Source organism: Pogona vitticeps, chromosome 1 (genome assembly GCF_051106095.1).
Source record: "Pogona vitticeps strain Pit_001003342236 chromosome 1, PviZW2.1, whole genome shotgun sequence".
Taxonomy (NCBI): Eukaryota; Metazoa; Chordata; class Lepidosauria; order Squamata; family Agamidae; genus Pogona; species Pogona vitticeps.
In genome coordinates, this window is record NC_135783.1 from 227,939,607 (window position 1) to 227,958,794 (window position 19,188).

Below are 19,188 nucleotides of genomic sequence, written 5' to 3' on the forward strand. Positions count from 1 at the left end.
GGCCATTTTAAAATATCTTTGTCTTTTTTCCCTACACTCTCCCCAGCTTTGTAATGCCCTACTTGATGGAGACTTGTGTAGACTTGTAAGCTAGCTTATGTTTGTGACTTTTACTGGTCTAACAAAGGTATTACCCCTACAAGCACTTCATGGCACTTTCCCCCTCCTTTTTTTATGGACAAGAAGTAATTACAAATAATTTTGTTTTCTCACCCCTTATAGTAACTGAGTTCCTAATATTTAATTATTTAATAAATAAATAAAAAATACATTTTCTTAAAGGTGTAAGCTGCAACTAATCCACAGAGAAAATACCACCCACTTTGGTTTGGGTGATTCATCATGCCAATGAAAGCTTAAAGTGAGATTGTGCAGATATACTCTTGACATATACTCTTGAGACTAGCAGAGAAACAGTATCAGTTGCTACATTTTACCCTCCTTGTTAAAACTTACAGTAAACAGACTTTATTTTATTTTAGTTTAGTCTTTGCATTTTTATATAGTTTGGTGTTGGGACATGCTGTCCTAAGTCTTGCCCCCTGTAGGGAACTTTACAGCTGTCTAAAGTTCCAGGCTTGTAGTTTACAGAGTACACTTGCTGCCAAAAATGCTAGTACATATTTTATGATATGGAGGCACCTGGTTAATGCATTATTCAGAGATACTATTCAACAGGGACTAGCTTTTGGTACAAAGAATGGCACAATGTAGAAAATGAAATAGGAATAAAGTAAACAGATATATGAAGATAAATTTGGTTCTGATATATGTTGACTAGCTTCTAGCAATGCAAGAGTATGTAAATTAGTCTCACTGTCAGTAGTGACTAATTACAATTTTGGTGTGAAAATGGATTACAAGTTATTATTTTTAGAAATTTCTGATGAGCTTGCTATATTAAGCATATGCAGTATTAATAGAAGTGGGTACTGCTTCATGGAGAGAGATGGTCCTGGACATGACATCTAGGTAACCTGCAAATAGTTTTGGGAGACTAGTGATTAATTAAAAAGATGAAGGTCAGCAATTTGTACAAATATTAGCTGAGTCATGTGTGAGTGTTAGTGGTACATTTGGAAGAATGAAGCTCTTTTTAAAAATGGATTTGAACTGATATACTGTATTTTTTGCACCATAAGACTCACTTTTTTTCCACAAAACAGGGGGGTGGAAAGTCTGTGCATCTTATGGAGCGAAGAAAACAGATTATATTTTCCTGTTTTCTTCTCCTAAAAAATTGGTGCGTCTTATGGAAAGGTGCGTCTTATAGAGCGAAAAATACGGTAGTTCCTTTGACTTCACAGAAGCCAGATTAATTCATAAAATGTCTGTAAGTACTGTAGGACTAGCAAAGTAATGAAAAACCGTGTTGAACATTAGTAAATAAAGAAGTTATAGATCAACCCATAATATTCCAGGGAACTTAATTGGCTATGCAGGATTCTGGATCAGAATTCAGGGGCCATATATGCATTGACATACACAAATTTTTTTGAGGAGGCACTATTTCGAGATTGGCACAGGGTGCAGATATTGGACATTTTTTTGCCTTGCCAGATATTAGCCACTTTGTGATTCATTTAGGTAAGACATATTACCATAATTATGAGAGCCAGCCAAGAATATTGATGAGTACTCTCAGCACACTTAAGATGATAAGGGATTCGGAAGAGTTGCCACTTAGGACTTTGGAATCTGGCATAATCTTTGGGGGCAATCTGTCTCATCCCCCTAAAGATGTGGGGATGAGGAGTGAGGTATGAGTCCAGAGGGGCTCCATCAGCGTTTAAAATGTTGTGGCCTATTAGGGAATGTCACTGTACTGACTCCAGCTCATAGCTGGATATGTTCAAGTCTTTCAAAGCAGGAGTGGCTGCTCCTAATGTCTCATACAGTATTTAGGATCATGACAGATTTTTGGCATGTTAAAGTAAAAACAGTTTCTGTAGTTAACTCAATAACATAGTCTCATTTCACTACTCCTAAAATGTTCATGAATGGATATTTTTCATATATGATTTGAAGTGCTGATTACCATGAAGAAATTTTCCAAGGACTGTTAGGAAAATAATGTGTATAAATTGAACAATATTATGGAGAAAAATGTTTCCTTGCATTTGGCGTGTTTTAGTGGTAAGTTTATTGCAAAATCAGGTGCACTCAGAAATCACATATTTGTTATCTTTTTCTTTAGCTGATTGATGTTCATTGGGCTATATCTAATATCAGTTTCAAATGAAATAGATCCACTGAAATCAGTGGAACATAAATGATGATTAATAAATCCCATGCAGTTAAATTATTTTACTCTTAGAACTAGCAGTTTTAGTCCATTGAATTATTTGCAAATCATCTAGGATATTACATTTTTTAAAAACTGCATTTCTTTGTTGGTCTTCAGTCTAGTATATTTTTCTTTCTTTATGCAAAGGACGTCAGTGCCTCCCTTCTATTAATTTTTGCCTACAAAAATCTATTCCACATTCTCATGGGACTCTCTGAATGGGCTTTCAATGCAGAAAGAGGTGCTGTAGCCGGTGAACAACCTGGTTCTCCTAGGAGGGCATAATGATAGATTTATGGAGAGACCGGTATCTTCAGAAAAGCTTTTGTAAACAAGGTCTTCTACATCCCCACTTTCAGTAAGATATTGTAATATGAACGAGGTGTTGTGACATTTATGCATATTATTATGTCATTAAACTGCAGGAAACAAAAAGGTGTGACCATCAGATTTTGGCCCCCAGGCCTGATAACTGGTTGGGAATGTGCTCAGGTACGATAAGCAAATAACGCTTCGTATGTGTGGGATTCCTGTCAGGAAGCTTCTGCTTACATATGGATGGGAATGGGTGGAGAGGAGAGGAGCGAATCATAGGAGAGAAAAATGAGTATTTTAGATAAGGGCCTGTTAATTATAATTGCACCTTCCACCTGGCCACTAACCTATTAGAACAGACCTTTTAAGGCACTTTAAAAATAATGTGTGAAAGTATCTTTGCTTGTCACCATGTAAACAAGGAAACATTTAATTTAGTGATCAAAGGTGGGATCACCACAGTTGATAATTAACTGAAACACGCATGTTCTCTTTCCCATCAGTGAAAAGTAATTATTGCTAAAATTCAGAATACCTCCATGGTTCAGTACCATGGACAGTGTCTTCTCCCTTACTGCTGTGAAATTGCTATGCCCCTGTATTAAGTTTCCACTGTTTATGCCATATTTTGAATTTGGCTGAAACAATATTCAAAGATAGATAATGCATTTTATAACCCGAACTAATATACACTAGCAAAATCCACTGTAGGAGAACAATCCAGTTTTGCATGCAGCAAACATTACATCTGCAGAGGTTTCATAATTTCAGGTAGGATAGCTGCCAAGTGGTGGAAAGTGACAGCAACAAATTCCATACATGAAGTACCACAGCAGTAGTTTAGAATGGAATATTCACACGTTTACTATATGGAAATGTACTAAAGGACAAAGAATCAAATATTTTGTTCTCACTAGCTTACAGAAAATGGAAACACATTTTATTAGTTTATAGGAAATAGCAACACAGGTGGGGGAGATTTTTGTGCCATTCTGAAAATCAATTTGTCATGTTTAGGAGAGAGCTTCGTTCCTGTGGTATGCCAGTAATCCCAAATTATTTGTTAAGTGGGTGATGCAAATTCTCCTGAGAAGGAAAGATTCTAGATAATTGGATTTACTGTTGGCCCAAAAGTATTAATACTTGACACAAAATATTTAAATACAAGATCTGAGATACAGTCTGTATAAAAGTGTATTCACATCAAATAAAAAAATCCAAGGTGTGATATGAATGATTATGTAAAGGTAAAGGTTCCCCTTTGCATTTAGTCCAGTCGTGTCCGACTCTAGGGCATGGTGCTCATCCCCGTTTGAGCCAGCGTTTGTTCAAAGACAGTTTCTGTGGTCTCGTGGCCAGAGTGACTAGACACGGAATGCTGTTACTTTCCCATTGAGGTGGTACCTATTTATCTACTTGCATTTTTACATATTTTCGAACTTCTAGGTTGGCAGGAGCTGGGACAAGCCATGAGAGCTCACTCCGTTGCATGGATTCAATCTTACAACTGCTGGTCTTTTGACCTTGCAGCACAGAGGCTTCTGCGGTTTAATGCGCAGTGCCACCAGGTCCCTATTATGAATGATTGGAACATACTGAATTTGGAAAGTAGTAGCTTTAATACAGGAAAAAAACAAAGAATTCTTTCAGGAGTTAGCTGAAAAAGGAACTGATTCAGATGATAATATTGAGCTATTCTAGAAAAGAGAAGTCAAGTATAGGGTTGGTGTTCTAATTTTGACGTATTTCAAAAAATGTCCATAACATATATGTGACTCTTAAAGAACTAGTTTATAAGCGTTAACAAGGAAAGAAACTGAATCCTGGCACTCTTTCACAGTGGACTACCCTTTTTACTAACATTTCTTTTTGACAATGAGTTGGGAATAATAAATTTCAGTTCTCTGCTCAGTACTTCTAAATGTTAGATTTCCCTTGAGCTTCAAAAACAAGATACAGTACTTTTGGGCTGGAGTCATTGGTGTCCAAGATAATGACGATATTCCAGATTACTAAGTATGGATGTGAAACTACAACTCTAATAGTACCATTTCAATACTAAAATAAAAGTTAACTCCTTTCCCACAAGCCTTTCTAAAATAATCACTTATTTTTCTCCCTCCAACATGATCTCCTGACACAAACAGCTTGATTCTAGTTATACTGTATGTGCTTCTGTTTACAAACTGTAATTTTTACATTCATAGATTTTTGTATGAGATAGGTAGAATAAACGGAACCAAACATATATTCCTTATTTGTCATGAAAATTGGTAACCTGCCTAGCAAGAAGTCATTACTTTGAAATGAATTAATAGTGCTATTTGCTTTGAGGCAAACCTCACAGCTTGGATGGATCTTGGATGGTATTTACAGCAGGTTCAGTGAAATGATCTCACCTTTTATTATCATATACTGTATATTGTTATGTATGTGGGAAGCTTGGGGTGGGGTGGGAGTAGGGGTCCTGTTCCCAGACCACGTTAATCTTTTTTTGAGTGCTTTAACATCATGATTTCACAACCAATTGTAAACATTCAGGTCATTCATTTTTCAACTCTATCACTTCTTAAAGGTTGCCTTCTTTTCATAATGATTGTGGGAATTAATTTGAATGTTCCAATAGTGTAGCATAGCAGAGTAGCAAAAACCATACATAGGCTGAAATAAATTAAAATGGTCACTAATTGATTTGTTCCAGTTCAGACTTTTTAACATGATTGCCCAATATCTGACTAATACCATCCCAAATACATGTTGGGAGGACTTCTAAGACTCTCAAGTCCACTACAGAGCACTGTGGTAGGCCAATCAGATGCACTTGCTGTATGTTAAGCATGTGAGCACATGAGCTGGGCTGGAGCCCGGATCTTTCTGTGAGTCAGGAAAGTTAGAGTGCACTCCCAAATATTTGGATAGTGACTCTGTTGTCACAATCCTGACTCTCCACAACATATGTACACAGCCAGTACCTACAATCCAGTTCATTGGGCCAGAATGACTATCAACCCAGTCCAGCGACTTTGCCAAATTCCAAAACGAAGATAGTACCGGGGGCTTGAAATCTCTCAATTTTAAACAGGCAGCTTAATGTTGTATCATATAGTTCCTTGAGTATATGAGTTTTGTGATCTTTTACATTTTCTTTCTGGCCATTTTGAAATTTGTGAGATCCAGAATATCTGAAATATAATTACAATTCTTCCATAACATTGATATATCCATTCTATCCCAGATTAGAACAACTTTATGATAAAACATTGGCATAACAGCATGACTACTAAATTCAGTTGGGTACTGAATTCTGTGCAACTGAAAAAATATGCATATATGATGCCTTTCAAAATCTGTGCAAATGGCTTAATATTTGGAGAGAAAACTGCTCTCAAGAACGTAGTCCCTATTCACCATTATTAAATTGATTGATTTAGTAAAGATGTATTCTGAGCTGAATGGATTTATCATTCTCCACAGCATTGACTACAAATGAAAAATTCATATTAGCTAATCATGCTATACAATGGAGTAGGTGGCTTGATGCAAGGGATTGCCTTTTCAGCCCTAAAAGCTGACTGATTTTCTGTGGAGTCTTCTCTTTTCAGTATATTTGTCATTCAGAAAATGGTTTTCTGTTGTTTACCCATCCGTTCATTCAGAAAACAATGACTGAGATTGCAGAGTCAGTTTGCTACCTTTTTAGTTGATTATATCTATCTGATTAATAGAAGTTTGGTTTTGTTTGTTTTTTAAATTTAGTTCATTTCTGTAATTTCTATGCACCCATTTCCACTAAAGAGACTCAAGGTGGCCTACAATAATTAAAATACAAGGAAGTTTAAATCCCCAGTTGGATATCTTAGTGAGTTAATTATCTGGCTGTGGAGCTGGGGAGATCGATTCCCTCAGAAGGGCCAGCTTGCGTAGTGTTGTGGAAGCTGTTAAGTTCCAAAGTACTCCCAGAAGAAGGAATGGTAAAGTACTTCTGTGCATTCTTTACCTGGAAAATCCCGGAAAAGGTCATCATAAATTTGAGTTGACTCTATAGCAATTAAACTTTAAATTACTTTGAAGTTAAAAGCACAATAAATACTCAATTAAAAATAATCAGTAGAATAATGTAAAATTATCAGATGAAAACATTTTAAAATCCTTTAAAAACACACTTTAGAAAATTCTTGTTGTATGAGGTTTGGATTGGGTTAGTTTTTCTGTTCTACAGTCTTAGCCTGAATTTTTTTTTTTTAAAAAAAGTTCCTCTTATCCTTCCGATGGAATTTTTCAATAGTAGAAACCACTGTTGAGTTTCACTTCTGTCTCCTGCATACCAGTGAGTTTGTATAGCAAGCCTGTACAAAAAGGTATAAACAAACTCCACCTTGAAGGCTTTGCCGGTGGCTCTATACTGAGCCTAAGGCACAAGAAAAGAAAATGCTAACGGGGTTTGGTGCTAGGCATGTTTTTCACAGTCTGCACCAGTCATATTTGAAAGGGATCTCCTTTGTACACCTTAAAAATAAACTTGAAAATAAAAACATTGTTATCATTTTTTATCTTAAAATTATGTTTTGTATCTGTTAATATTCAAAATATTCTTTTTTTAAAAAAAGAAATGAACACTGCACTCCTAATCTTTTATCTAAATCTCCATGAAAAACATACCTTTAGCTGTATGGTTAATTCTGGAATGAATGAGTACAATTTAATGATACCAATAATGGAACGGTTTGCTGTTCTCGAGATGGACACTGTTGTGATTTTAGCCACTAATGTACATCACCTAGCCTGATCTTTTGGGTTAAGCAACTCCTCATGGAATTTAGACATTCAGAGAGAAGGAGAATTCAGTTATATATAATTTACTTGGAACCTAAGTCATATGTACTTAGTAGAACCATATAGAGGGTTTTATTATGCTGGGACAAAGGGTATTTAATGTGCAATTAATCCCCCCACACAACACCTTTATGGGGAGGGTTGCTGATCGCTGTAGGCTCTGTTACAACAAAGAAGTAGATTGGCTACCCGTCTCTGTTTTGCTTGTTTTTTAAAAAAGAAGTCTGATAGTTAAATATTTTGCTGCTAATGATTTTAGTTCACAAGTACTGGTGAAGAACACAATGCCCTCACGTAAAACTACTATGCAGAAGTAGCCAGATTAGGATTGCGAATCCATTGCATAATGAATGCTGTCCTTTTTGAAAACTTATTGAATATATTAGACTGCAATCCGACAAATAGATTGTGAATTGTCTGTGTCATTTGGAATGCTGGTGCGCTGTTGGTGGAGAAACAGGTATCTTTGTGGTCTTTGTTAGTTTTTGCATGCATTCAGTGATATGTCCAGTAAATCTGCCCTCTTTCCATTTAAATCACTCTGTGATCTTTAAAAAATTAACAATGAACCAAAATTAAAATGTATGTTCACATACTATTTTATATAATATACATTTGTAACCATATTTCCTAGTAAACACTCCCTAGATGCAATATTCCTTAACATATGCATGTTTATATACAGTTTCCTCTAATGCACATAGATATATGATGCTGGTAATGGAATCGCAAAATTTAACTGCACAATCAGAAGAATAATTTCTAATTTGTAAAGTATATTTCTCAATGTTTTGTGAATTAGCCTGGTTAGTCTGGGAAATATGAGATATAGCAGTTCACTTACAAGTGTAAAACAAGCTATATTTTCCCTTACATCCCGTACACTGTATGCTGTCTTTCCCCCTGGGGATATGCTCCATTCAGTATCGGATTGCACTGTGAAATGTTATGCTGGATACAGTAGAATATGTGCTAGGCCTTGGTTACATGAGGGAAATGTTTTCTAGTTCCTCTAATATTTTCCATACCTCTGTTGTATTGAATCAGTCACGTGGTTTATATCCGGTAACTTTATTTCCTGCTGTTTGAATCATTATGGCTGGCTACACCATGGTACCAGTTTATTTTCTCTTTAGCTTCAAGGGGCAATCAAGTCCCCTTATTTATATACAGAGAGAGATTAAAAATAATATTTATCGATGCATAGATATATCAGGAATTAGGTTCCCTCTAAGGTGCACGACTGCATGAGTGCATATGACTCTGCCTCCCTCTGTATAGCTTTCCTCCCCCCTCATGTGCACCCACAGCAATAGTTTCCAGTGTCTTTCATTCTAGTCACAATGGAACCCCATGAGCGGGGGTGGACTCACATGTGCAGCAGGGCAGACTTGCACACGTGTGTGTGTGTGTGTGTGTGTGTGTGTGCGTGTGTGTGTGTGTGTGTGTGTGTGTGTGTGTGTGTTAAGCCCCACCCAGTGGGTCTGAAAACTAGAAGGAATGTTGATCGGGATGGGCTTCCTGTGTAGGAAAGTGTCCTCTGTTACACTGGCTGCTCCTGCAGAAATGCATTGCACACAGTGGACATGGAATATTTGCATGGTAGAACTGGTGATCACCCCCTCCAGTGACACTGGCATAATAGTTCAATGTATCTTCCCATAGAAATACAAAAACAAAAAAAAAAAACAAAAAAAAAAACAACACTAACAGTGGCCCCTTGGTGACATACTTGTACCAAGATGTTGATGTATCGGGCATGAATTTTTTTTAAAAAAATTAATATGCATGCTGTAGGAATGGTGGCCAACTTCCTGGCTTTGATTCTGAAAAGAAGCAGTGCGGGTTGTGTACACAGGCAATTCCAGTAAGGAATGCACTGGTACAACAAAGATACAACATAACACAGCCCTCCTGGTGATGGAGAAATGTTCTGCAGTTGTATCACTGTTTGGGAGAATGGGTTGATTTTATTTTATTTATTTATTTAATTTATATGCCGCCCACACTACCCAAAGGTCTCTGGGCGGATGTGTGTTTTGTGACCAGGGGGAAAAAAAGCAACAAACTAACTGGGGGATAACTAGAAAATATTTCCCCCATGTGACCAGAGTCTAAGATATAAGGTGGAACTCTTTTTGTTTCCCATCTCATGACTTCTGCTGCATTATCCAAAGAGCCATTCCTAGACCATGTGGCATGATAAGGTACAGTGGGAAATGGTAACTGGGAGAACTTGTGGAAGTTGTCTTGCAGAAATGGCCATTTATTCTATTAGCAACCTCTGCAATTCAAAGTCACATTTCACTCCCAGACAATGACCTACACTCAATGGTAGTCCCAGCTAAGATGTACCTACTGAAGGAATAGAACTTAATAGCCACAAATAATGTTGGTTCAGTCAGTTTAAATATGTGAGCTCTGAATGGGACAAACATAGGATTTCAGGTAGTGATTCAGGTATTCCTACAGTTCCGAATGTTTGCAGGCAACATAACAGTAAAGACTGATATTAAATGTTTGCTTTTGAGAAGCAGAAATAAAATCTATATTTCTGTTAGATGCAGAGAATGGAATTTTCAGGAAGATCTTTTCTTTCTCTCTCTCTCTCTTTCTTTCTTTCTTTCTTTCTTTCTTTCTTTCTTTCTTTCTTTCTTTCTGGGGTGCTTCAATATTTTTCTCTTGCATTCAATGGGCATAACAGTTTATCCTAATGTTAGTCTACACTAGAGGAGAGCCACTGATTTGGTGAAATTTACCTAAACTTGGACTTGCCGAGTTCTAAAACACTGATTTGTTTGAAATATGGTGCTAGAGAAAAGTTTTGTGGATGCTATCGACTGTCAGAAAGACAAACAAATGGGTTCTAGTGCAAATCAATCCCGAACTATTTCTGGAGGCAAGAATGTTGAAGTTGAGCTTGTCCTACTTTGGGCACATTGCAAGAAGACAGGATTCTTTGGTAAAGACAGTAGTCCTGGGGAAGGAGGAAGACAGCAGGAAAAGAGTAAGACTAAATACGAGATGGACTGACTCCATAAAGAAAACCATGAGCTCGAGTCTACAAGAACTGAGAAGGGCTGTTGGCAACAGGATATTCTGAAGATTGTTCATTCACAGGGTCACTATGAGTCAGAGGTGGATTGACACCACATAGCAATAACAATAGGTTCCACTGATTCACTCCAAACTGAGACTAATTGGAGTTAGGCTGAAAGCTTTGTTTTGTTTTAAATGCTGATGAACACTGACAAAACTAAAATGGACTGACTGAGATGCAACATACAAACCGAAAGACCAAAGCTGAGAAGACTTTTCAGTATAATAACTGAAACAAATATCACTTGGCTCATCTACTTAATGAGCAAAAAGCAGTAGCTTGGAACATATCCATAGACGAATGGAGAATCATGCATGCAAACAGATGTGGCGGTGGGAATTTCACTCTAGCTGCAAATGCAAAGCCTGAATCAAAGGGTTGTATTCATCACATGGCTGGCAAGTACTTGTGGTGGGGGCCACTTTCCTCCTCACCAGCACTCATCAAATAGATCATTGGCATGTCTGCCAAATGATCTGATGGAGTATCCTTTGGAACGAATCAACAAAAGAAAAATGAGAGGGTGAGCGCTGCTTTTTTCGGAGTCTCTCTGTGTTTGTAAAGCTAACAGAGGACAGTTAGGAATCTGCATTTTTAATAGGAAACACACTCTATTCATACTGCCTGGATGTGAGGTGATGTGGGTGGCGCCTTGTCTGTTCTCATTTCTGTTATAAAACAATTCATATGCAACCTTTCTCTCAGTAGTTTATACTTAGGAGGTCAGTAAGCTAACATGCATGGACAGCTGGATGAGGCCATAAGAATATGCAGAATTTAAGCCTATTTGTTACAGCTGCCGTATTTTATAAACTGTATTTTAAATTACAATTTTTATAAATTTATAAATACAGCACAGCTGCTGTATTTTATAAATGTATAAAATAAAATGATTCCCCCCCCCCCAGAGCATGGAATGTTACATTGCAAAAGGAACGTGTTGTGTTCAGTACTCATCAATTCTCAATCCCCCCAAATTGCTTTTATTGTTATTGCTGATCTGGTGGCACAAGCAAACTGTTATTAAAATTTCACCAATTTTGCCTTTACCAATCGGACATTAAAATACAGGCGGATACTTTCTGGCTCCTATAATCTCATGCCAAACTCATGAGATTATACTGTGGAAGTTTTAGAAAAATACAGAAAATAACCAAAGAAACTTGCCTTGCCACTTAGGACTGCTAAAAGAATTGCATGAAATCTGAAATATTTCTGCCACTATGCATCTATATTTAAAAATATTTTTATAAATAACATTTGAAAGTAACTAGAAAACATTGCTTGCCATGCCTAGTAACTTGTAGCTACTTGTCATGTTGCATTTACTGTAACTTTGTAACAAGTCATTACATTACCTTAGAGTAACTAAGCAATAACATCAATTTTCACTCTTCTGTCATCTAAATCTAGTCTGGCTTTCTTTGTGAAATGTTCTTCATATAGATTGAACAGATAAGGGGATAAAATCCACCCCTGTCTGACACCTTTGCTTATAGGAAACCATTCTATCTCTCCATATTCTGCCCTGACAGTGGCTTCTTGTCCATAATAGAAATTATGTATCAGGACAACCAAGTGCCCGTAGACACACCTGTTTCTTTGAGAAGAACCCATAGCTTTCCATCATCTGCACAGTCAAACACTTTGCTGTAGTCTACAAAGCATAGACTGAACTTCTAAAATTCTTCAGTGCATTCCATTAGCCAGTGGATATTTGCAATATAATTTCGAGTGCCTCATCCTTTTTAGACTACAGCTTGAACATCAGGTATTTCTTACCAAGATTTATATTATTTAATATTTCAATATTTTGAATGTACATTTAAATTTTTTTTGTATTTTTGTATTTATTTTGTATGTATTTGGTTTGTATTTAAACCATCCTCTCCATGGGAAGGGGGACATCAAAGATCTGTCTTGCCATTCTCAACAACAACAAAAAAACCCCACAAAGTTAGTGCAATTCATCTTTGCTACCACTAATAAGAAGGCTCCAGCCTCTGAAGTATCGTGGGAGAGTCATAACCATCCCAGCTTGGATTGGAATGGTATCCTTCTGCAGACCTGAATGCTCTCTAGCCACTGAATGCAGGCTCAGGCCCTGAGCAGGTTGCTTCCATTGCAACTCCGGGTCTTCTGGTGAGTTCTTTCAGGACTGATACATTGTTGCTAGATGTGAAGCCAGATGGCAATAAGTTCTGTCCAAAGCATGCTGGGGATACAGAACTAATACACATCAGCAGGAGTAGGGGATGAGACCCTACTCCTATTGTAGCAGCAGCAAGGCTCAGGGCCAGGTGAGTTATTGCAGGAGCCAATGCAGGGGTCTGCAAAGTTGGTGCTTCTTGGAGTTGGAGCCATGATGGATGAAAAGGTCTCTTAGGCATCTTAAACTGTTCTCTGTGGCTACAGATGGTCAGCCCAGGACTTCGTGCCAGTCAGAGTAAGAACAGCTGACAAACCAGTTCTGATGCAGAATTCTCCTGGCTAGGTCTCTGTGCAACTAACTCTCCTCGCCACACAGAAGGGTTCTTGTTATCTTGGTTTTCCTCTCCAGCTCCCATGCGGTTTCTTTTTTTTCCAACAGCAATGTACTTCCTCCAACATCTTGCTTCCCTAACTTCTCCCTCTCACTTACCTTTCTCTCTGCAGTGTCTCCTCTGTGTAGCTTTCATCACCCCTTTCACCCATTTCTCTGTCTGCCCTCTTTGGCCTAGTTGTTCTCCTCTCTCCTTTTCTTAGTGTCCACTTTCTGTATCTGCTTTCTCCTTTTACTGTGCTGCCCACCTTTGCACTGCTGCTAGGCAACTCCTTGCTAGCTGATGCTGTCAGACTATGGGGAACAGGAGTGATGAGGCCTTCTATAGCTGCCCCACCTCTGATTTACAGGACTTGAAAATGAGAAAAGAGACTGGAACCAGCCTTAAGGATGTGCAGCTAGGCTAGCAGTAAGAGACCATGATATACAACATTTTATTTTCCCTGTCTGACCAAGGTTGATGTTATAGCTAGTGGTGGCCATTCAGTTGATTCTACAACAAAGACCCCAGTACATGTTCATGTTGTGAGTCTCCACCAAATAAGCCCCTCTACAAACATTCAGTCTTTCAAAAACACAGAAACAAAAAACCCACTGTGTTGATATCCGTACAGGTTTTTGAGAACTTAAATAGCAACACTGAGAGCTAAAGAAGGGTAGGGAATGCTAACTGCAGCATGAGTGAATATTTCTTTCTCTCATACAGATATATATTGTATTTATGTGTATTCATTGTAATAAGCACTTACCTTATGGAAACATCATGAACCTTGATCTTTTTCTCCACTGCAGTGGAAAAATACCATTTTATTCAATGGAAATTTTAGCAAATAACATTTGTTCCTAGAAATAACATTTTACTTGTCTTTTTAATGGGTCTACCCTACTGTGACAGTAAGAAATACAGCCTTAGACTTTGACTACTTCCATAACATTGACTTTCATGAAGCCGATCTGACAGAAAATAGTATATTCTTTCCCCTTAATGTTCTATACACTGGGGATTAAAAGAAGACGTTTATATGAGAGCAAATTACAGCCTTAGCTTTTTCATTATGTGAGCTCTTGGGGGCCCAAATGTGCAACTACACCATAGGGACCATATTTCTTTACTCCTTTTTTAAAATGTATGCAATCCAGCTTAACCTCACAATGACTTGTATATCTGCTTCAAATTTATTTACAAATACTTGCTTTCTAATATATGGGCTGAAATCCAGTCATAAATCACAACGACAGTAGGCCCAGTAAACTGGTGAGGATTTGCTGAGTCAACTCCTTTGTAGCTTTCATTGCTTCAATGTGCTTACTCTAGTTGTGACTTACTATTGGATCAAATTTCTCTTGGCTATGTAATATTTCATACATAACAGATAAAGCTTTAAATACTTATATCAACACACACACCCAATTTTATAAAATGATTTTCTTTGTCTTAAACTCCAAAGAAAAGAGGGGGGAAACTATTTTTTTTTTTGGAACATTGTCTTTTAACATTTAAGCATGCTTATATTCTACAAATTACTGTAGCAAGTTTTCTTGACAGCAAGCAAATAGTGGAAGATAGTTCTGTGCTTTTGGAATTTTCTTATACAGCTAGATTTTGGGAATATGCATTTATTATCCTGTCTAGCAACTTTTTTGCTGCTTTGTATATTGAGGAACTTTATACCAAGCCCTGAATTCCTTATTATGAAGCAGTCATAATCACCAAACTGCCTGAAGCATTTCAGACTCTGTGCACCAAGCTCTTTAGTTCTTCTCATGATGTGTTCAAAATTATTATTCCACTCACCCCTGACCTTAACGGACCCTTTGTAGCCTAATTCACCCCACACCCAAAATGGTCAATTTGGACAGGCTCTAATACCTTTCTTTTTATTAAGCTTCTCTCTTGATAAAGATTTTATTATTATGATTATGATTATGATTATGATTATTTATTTATTTATTTATTTACTTATTTATTTATTTATTTAACTCTCATGTATCTCCATATCAGCAAATTATTATAAGGATATTTGCTATTTTTAAACATGCATGCTCAAGTCATCTTATTTTACCTTGATGTACCTTATATTGCTTTATTGTATTGTGCATTTATTAATAAAGGAGATATTATGCTTCTTTATAAGTCAAGTATTCTGCAAGACCATAGATGGTTCAGTTTGGGGCCACCAGCAGTACTCCTTAGTTGCGAGCTCACGCCTCCCATTCCTTGAACATGACTAAAGAGCTGTATGAAAATGGCAAGAAAACAATTGGCAGCACCTACAATTGGTACTAACTGCAGTTCTGTTTTCACTTTTTGGTGGCTGTAAGTTGTATCATATATATTTTTCAAGTGCATTATTATGCATAATATGAATAAAACAATAGGATAGCACTTTAGTGATTTAATTAACATAGTCATATTATATTTTTGTAATGGGCAGATATAGTGGCAATACTTTATTTTCTCCCTATTTTAATGTGAAGAACATTCCCACAGCAAGAATTACACAGAATCTTTATTTTATGAGGCCTTGTTAAACTGTGGATAACTTCACTTATTGGTTAATCACACAGAAAGGGTTCTTTCTTCTTGCAAACCATTGGCCCAAACAATGGCTGCACATGCTACTTTATATATCTGGGTTTATAAGGGCTGTAGACTTTTTCTTTTCTCTTCTCAATGAAAAAAAAATAGAATCTGCACTAACTGATGGTACATGTAAAATATGGGCGAAACTCCGCCAACTAAGCAATATAGCAAACCTAACAAAAGCGTAGCCTCAACCATTTCACTTGTAATGTATACCATCTTTTTTTAAAAAAAAATCTTGGCAGATATTGACCCTACCTGGAGACCAGTATTTGCTCATGCTTTCTTTTCAGCTAGAATAAAAACTACAAGAAACAAAATGAAAAGAAAATTAGTCATAGAAAAAGTGATGCCACCAAAAAAATCTAGATTAGTTGATTTGGAAGTAAAGTAGCCTTTAGAGGCATTGCCAGGATGTTTGTAGTTCTCAGATGTGCAATGAGTCCAACAAATTTTGATGTTTTAGAATTCAAACCATGATTGATTGCAAGTTAATTTATATTTTCTGCATGCACACAGACTGCCTTGAGTGGTGCTGCTTTCTTATCCTTTGATTTATTTCTTAGAGCATCATCCCTGACAGTCTTCACAGCACATGTGGCTACAGTTGCAAAATGACGAATACACACCTTTTTTTGTTGTTGTTTTCTCTTTTGCTCATTTTGCAGGCTCAGACCCTGCTTGTAAGCATATGACAACGGCAAGTTAGAGAAGGAAATAGTCTAAATGCAAGATATCATGACATACTCTGTGGAAAAGAACACTGAATTATACATCCCTCTTTCCCAGCATGCATTTTAGAGATGCACATGCATTAAAAAGATATATTAAATTCTTGAAATAAAAGAGGAACTTTAGTCCTGTTTTTTATAACACTGTAACTCAGTGAACAAGTTACAAATTACAGTGAGATCATCAGTAGCAAGAACAACATATTTCCCGAAGAAATAGAATGTTATGGCATATCACTACTTGAACCCTTCTTTCTGGAACTGACCACAACACAGTTCTCCCTCATGCTTGCTACAGTGCTTACAGGGAAGGAGCTATAAGGATCTGCAGTAAAAATTGTTACCAAATCTTTACTGCAGATTGTACTGCAATTTACCAAAAATGTAACATTCATAACGCCTGCAAAGGATGCTCAACAATTAAAATGTGTTGAGCCAAAATTGATGAGAAACAGAAAAAGAATGAAAGATTTTTTGTTTTTCTTACCCCCAGAAAAATAGAAGCCCAAATTGGGAGAATTAATTCTGGACTTTCTCCACCTTTTCTGTCTCTCCACTACAATCACCATAATACCTAGAATGATAATAGGGACACTTTGGAAGAAATAAAATGGTGCCAGACTCCCAACATGGCTGCTAAGTTTTATTTTTGCTTTGCTGCTTGCAGTGGAAATGCAGAACCAAATATACCTTGGGAAGAACAAAACAAGAACAAAGCTTTGCTACAACCACTGTTAATCATCATCCCAACCTCTGAATGATTGTTACGATAATGTTTTTCTCCCCTATGGAACTTTACTGAAATTGTCCCCCCCACCCAAGTTTCTCTACTTACAAATGGTGTGAGAAAATTTGAAAGATCATACGCTCAACCAAAGAGGTTCTGCATCTTATCTATACAAGGAGGCTCTCAGGTATAAGAGGTCTTAGTCATTAGCTTTACAGTGGTGCCTCGCAAGACAATGTTAATTCATTCCACGAAAAATGTTGTCTTGTTAAAATATCATCTTGCGAAACACGGTTCCCCATAGGAATGCATTGAAATCTAATTAATACATTCCTATGGGCAAAAAAAGTCAGAACAAAGTCAAATAAAAAAACTTTATAAATATCATAGAAAAACATTCATCTTGCAAAAAAGTGTCCATTAAAAATCGTCTTGCAAGTTGCGGACCCAACTGTCAAAAACATTGTCTTGCGAAAAAGCGTCTCTTTAAAAAAATTGTCTTGAGAAGCATAGACCCAAACATCGTCTTGGAAAAATCATCCATAGGAAAAAACCGTCTTGCGAAGCGTAACAGCGATCACAAAAACTAATCATCTTGTGGATTAATTGTCCCGTGAGGCAATCGTCTTGCGAGGCACCACTGTATATTTGGGAATGCAGTCTCCTGTCCACAATAGGGCTGCTTATGGATTCATTTGGTGATGGATATGACCATGCAGACTCATTGCAACTGATTATTTAGTCCAAATGAAGGTAACATCTTCTGTATTACACAGCCCTGTGTTTCTATGTGACGATGTTCAATATAAATTATAATCTGCATTTCTTTTAAAAATGGGTGCCTTCTCAGTGTTTTCAAAAAGGAATAGCGAGTTTGCCTTCTATAGAACAATGTAAATCCCTACTGTCTAAGGCATATACAAGATGTCATACACATAAATCCTATGAGATAATAAGTGCTTCAGAGCTCCAGCAATTTTAGAAACACTTTTGCTACAGAATTACCTTGATTTTTATGAGTAATAATAGAGCAGTTCACAAACATGTTATGATACAGAGAAAAAATGCTGTTCAATTTAACATTGAATATTACGATTCTCTTGCAGTAAATGTTTTTGATTCAAAAGAGGAAGTAAAGCACTGCACATTAAAAACCATGTGTACTTAAATCTTTATGACCCATATACCATGTTAGATGGAATTACACTAAATTATTGTATTTCTCTAATTACCTTATGCCAGGTTATGTTGTCCTGATGTTCATCTTCAGTACATTAAAGTGCCCATCAAATTTTGGGCAGCGTTTGTACTCTCAATTTCATTATGGTTTATATTGTTACTTCTAAATAATTAAATTAATTGCTGTGCGATGAGGCCTGATACTCATAATCAAAACACACCATGATGACAGGCATGCATGTAATAATATCTTGTATAGATAATATTTTATAAGTCATTAAGGACCAATTTCATTTTTTTAATCCCACCAGGACCTTGGAAGCAACAGCCCACCACAGAGGAACTGGAAGGGAATAGCAATTGCACTGCTGGTGATTCTAGTTGTATGTTCGCTCATCACAATGTCTGTAATACTTTTAACACCAGGTATGATTTGCTTGTTTTTGTGCCAATATATTATATGATCACCTGTGTAGTTAGCATTTAGCATCTTGAACTGGTTTGCATGATTTGTTTTTACTCATGTATTTAAATTATTGTCTTTTTAGAATTCAGCTATTCAGTCTTATGAAAAACCCAACTCTGATGACAGGATCCATGTTAGCATAATGATAATTTCATTTTGCATCAAAGTGACTATACTCCGTGAATTACCCGCATTTCCTTGAATGTACCTATAAACTGTGTGAATATGTGGAGGTTCCTTACTGATTTCTGGAAGGACCAGTGAGAGGTGTGAACAGCTGGAAAGCCTGTCTCTGTTCCCTGTCCAAGCCCCTACAGATTACCCTATTGGCAATCTGCAGCTTACCAACGTGCTGCATCAGATGTTCAGAAAAAAATTATTACCATGCCTGGTTGGGCATGCCCACTCTTCCAATATTGGATAC

At 36.9% G+C, this 19,188-nt stretch overlaps 1 protein-coding gene across 2 annotated transcripts in view; it reads left to right on the forward strand.

Moving 5' to 3' along the window:
• The window catches only part of DPP10 (dipeptidyl peptidase like 10), a 784,532-nt gene that overhangs the window by 452,036 nt on the left and 313,308 nt on the right, over positions 1 to 19,188 (forward strand). For both annotated transcript variants that reach the window (XM_072984457.2, XM_020779615.3), the window contains exon 2: positions 18,610 to 18,724. In XM_072984457.2, coding sequence (XP_072840558.2) covers positions 18,610 to 18,724 — 115 coding nt within the window. The remainder of the gene's footprint in view (positions 1 to 18,609; positions 18,725 to 19,188) is intronic.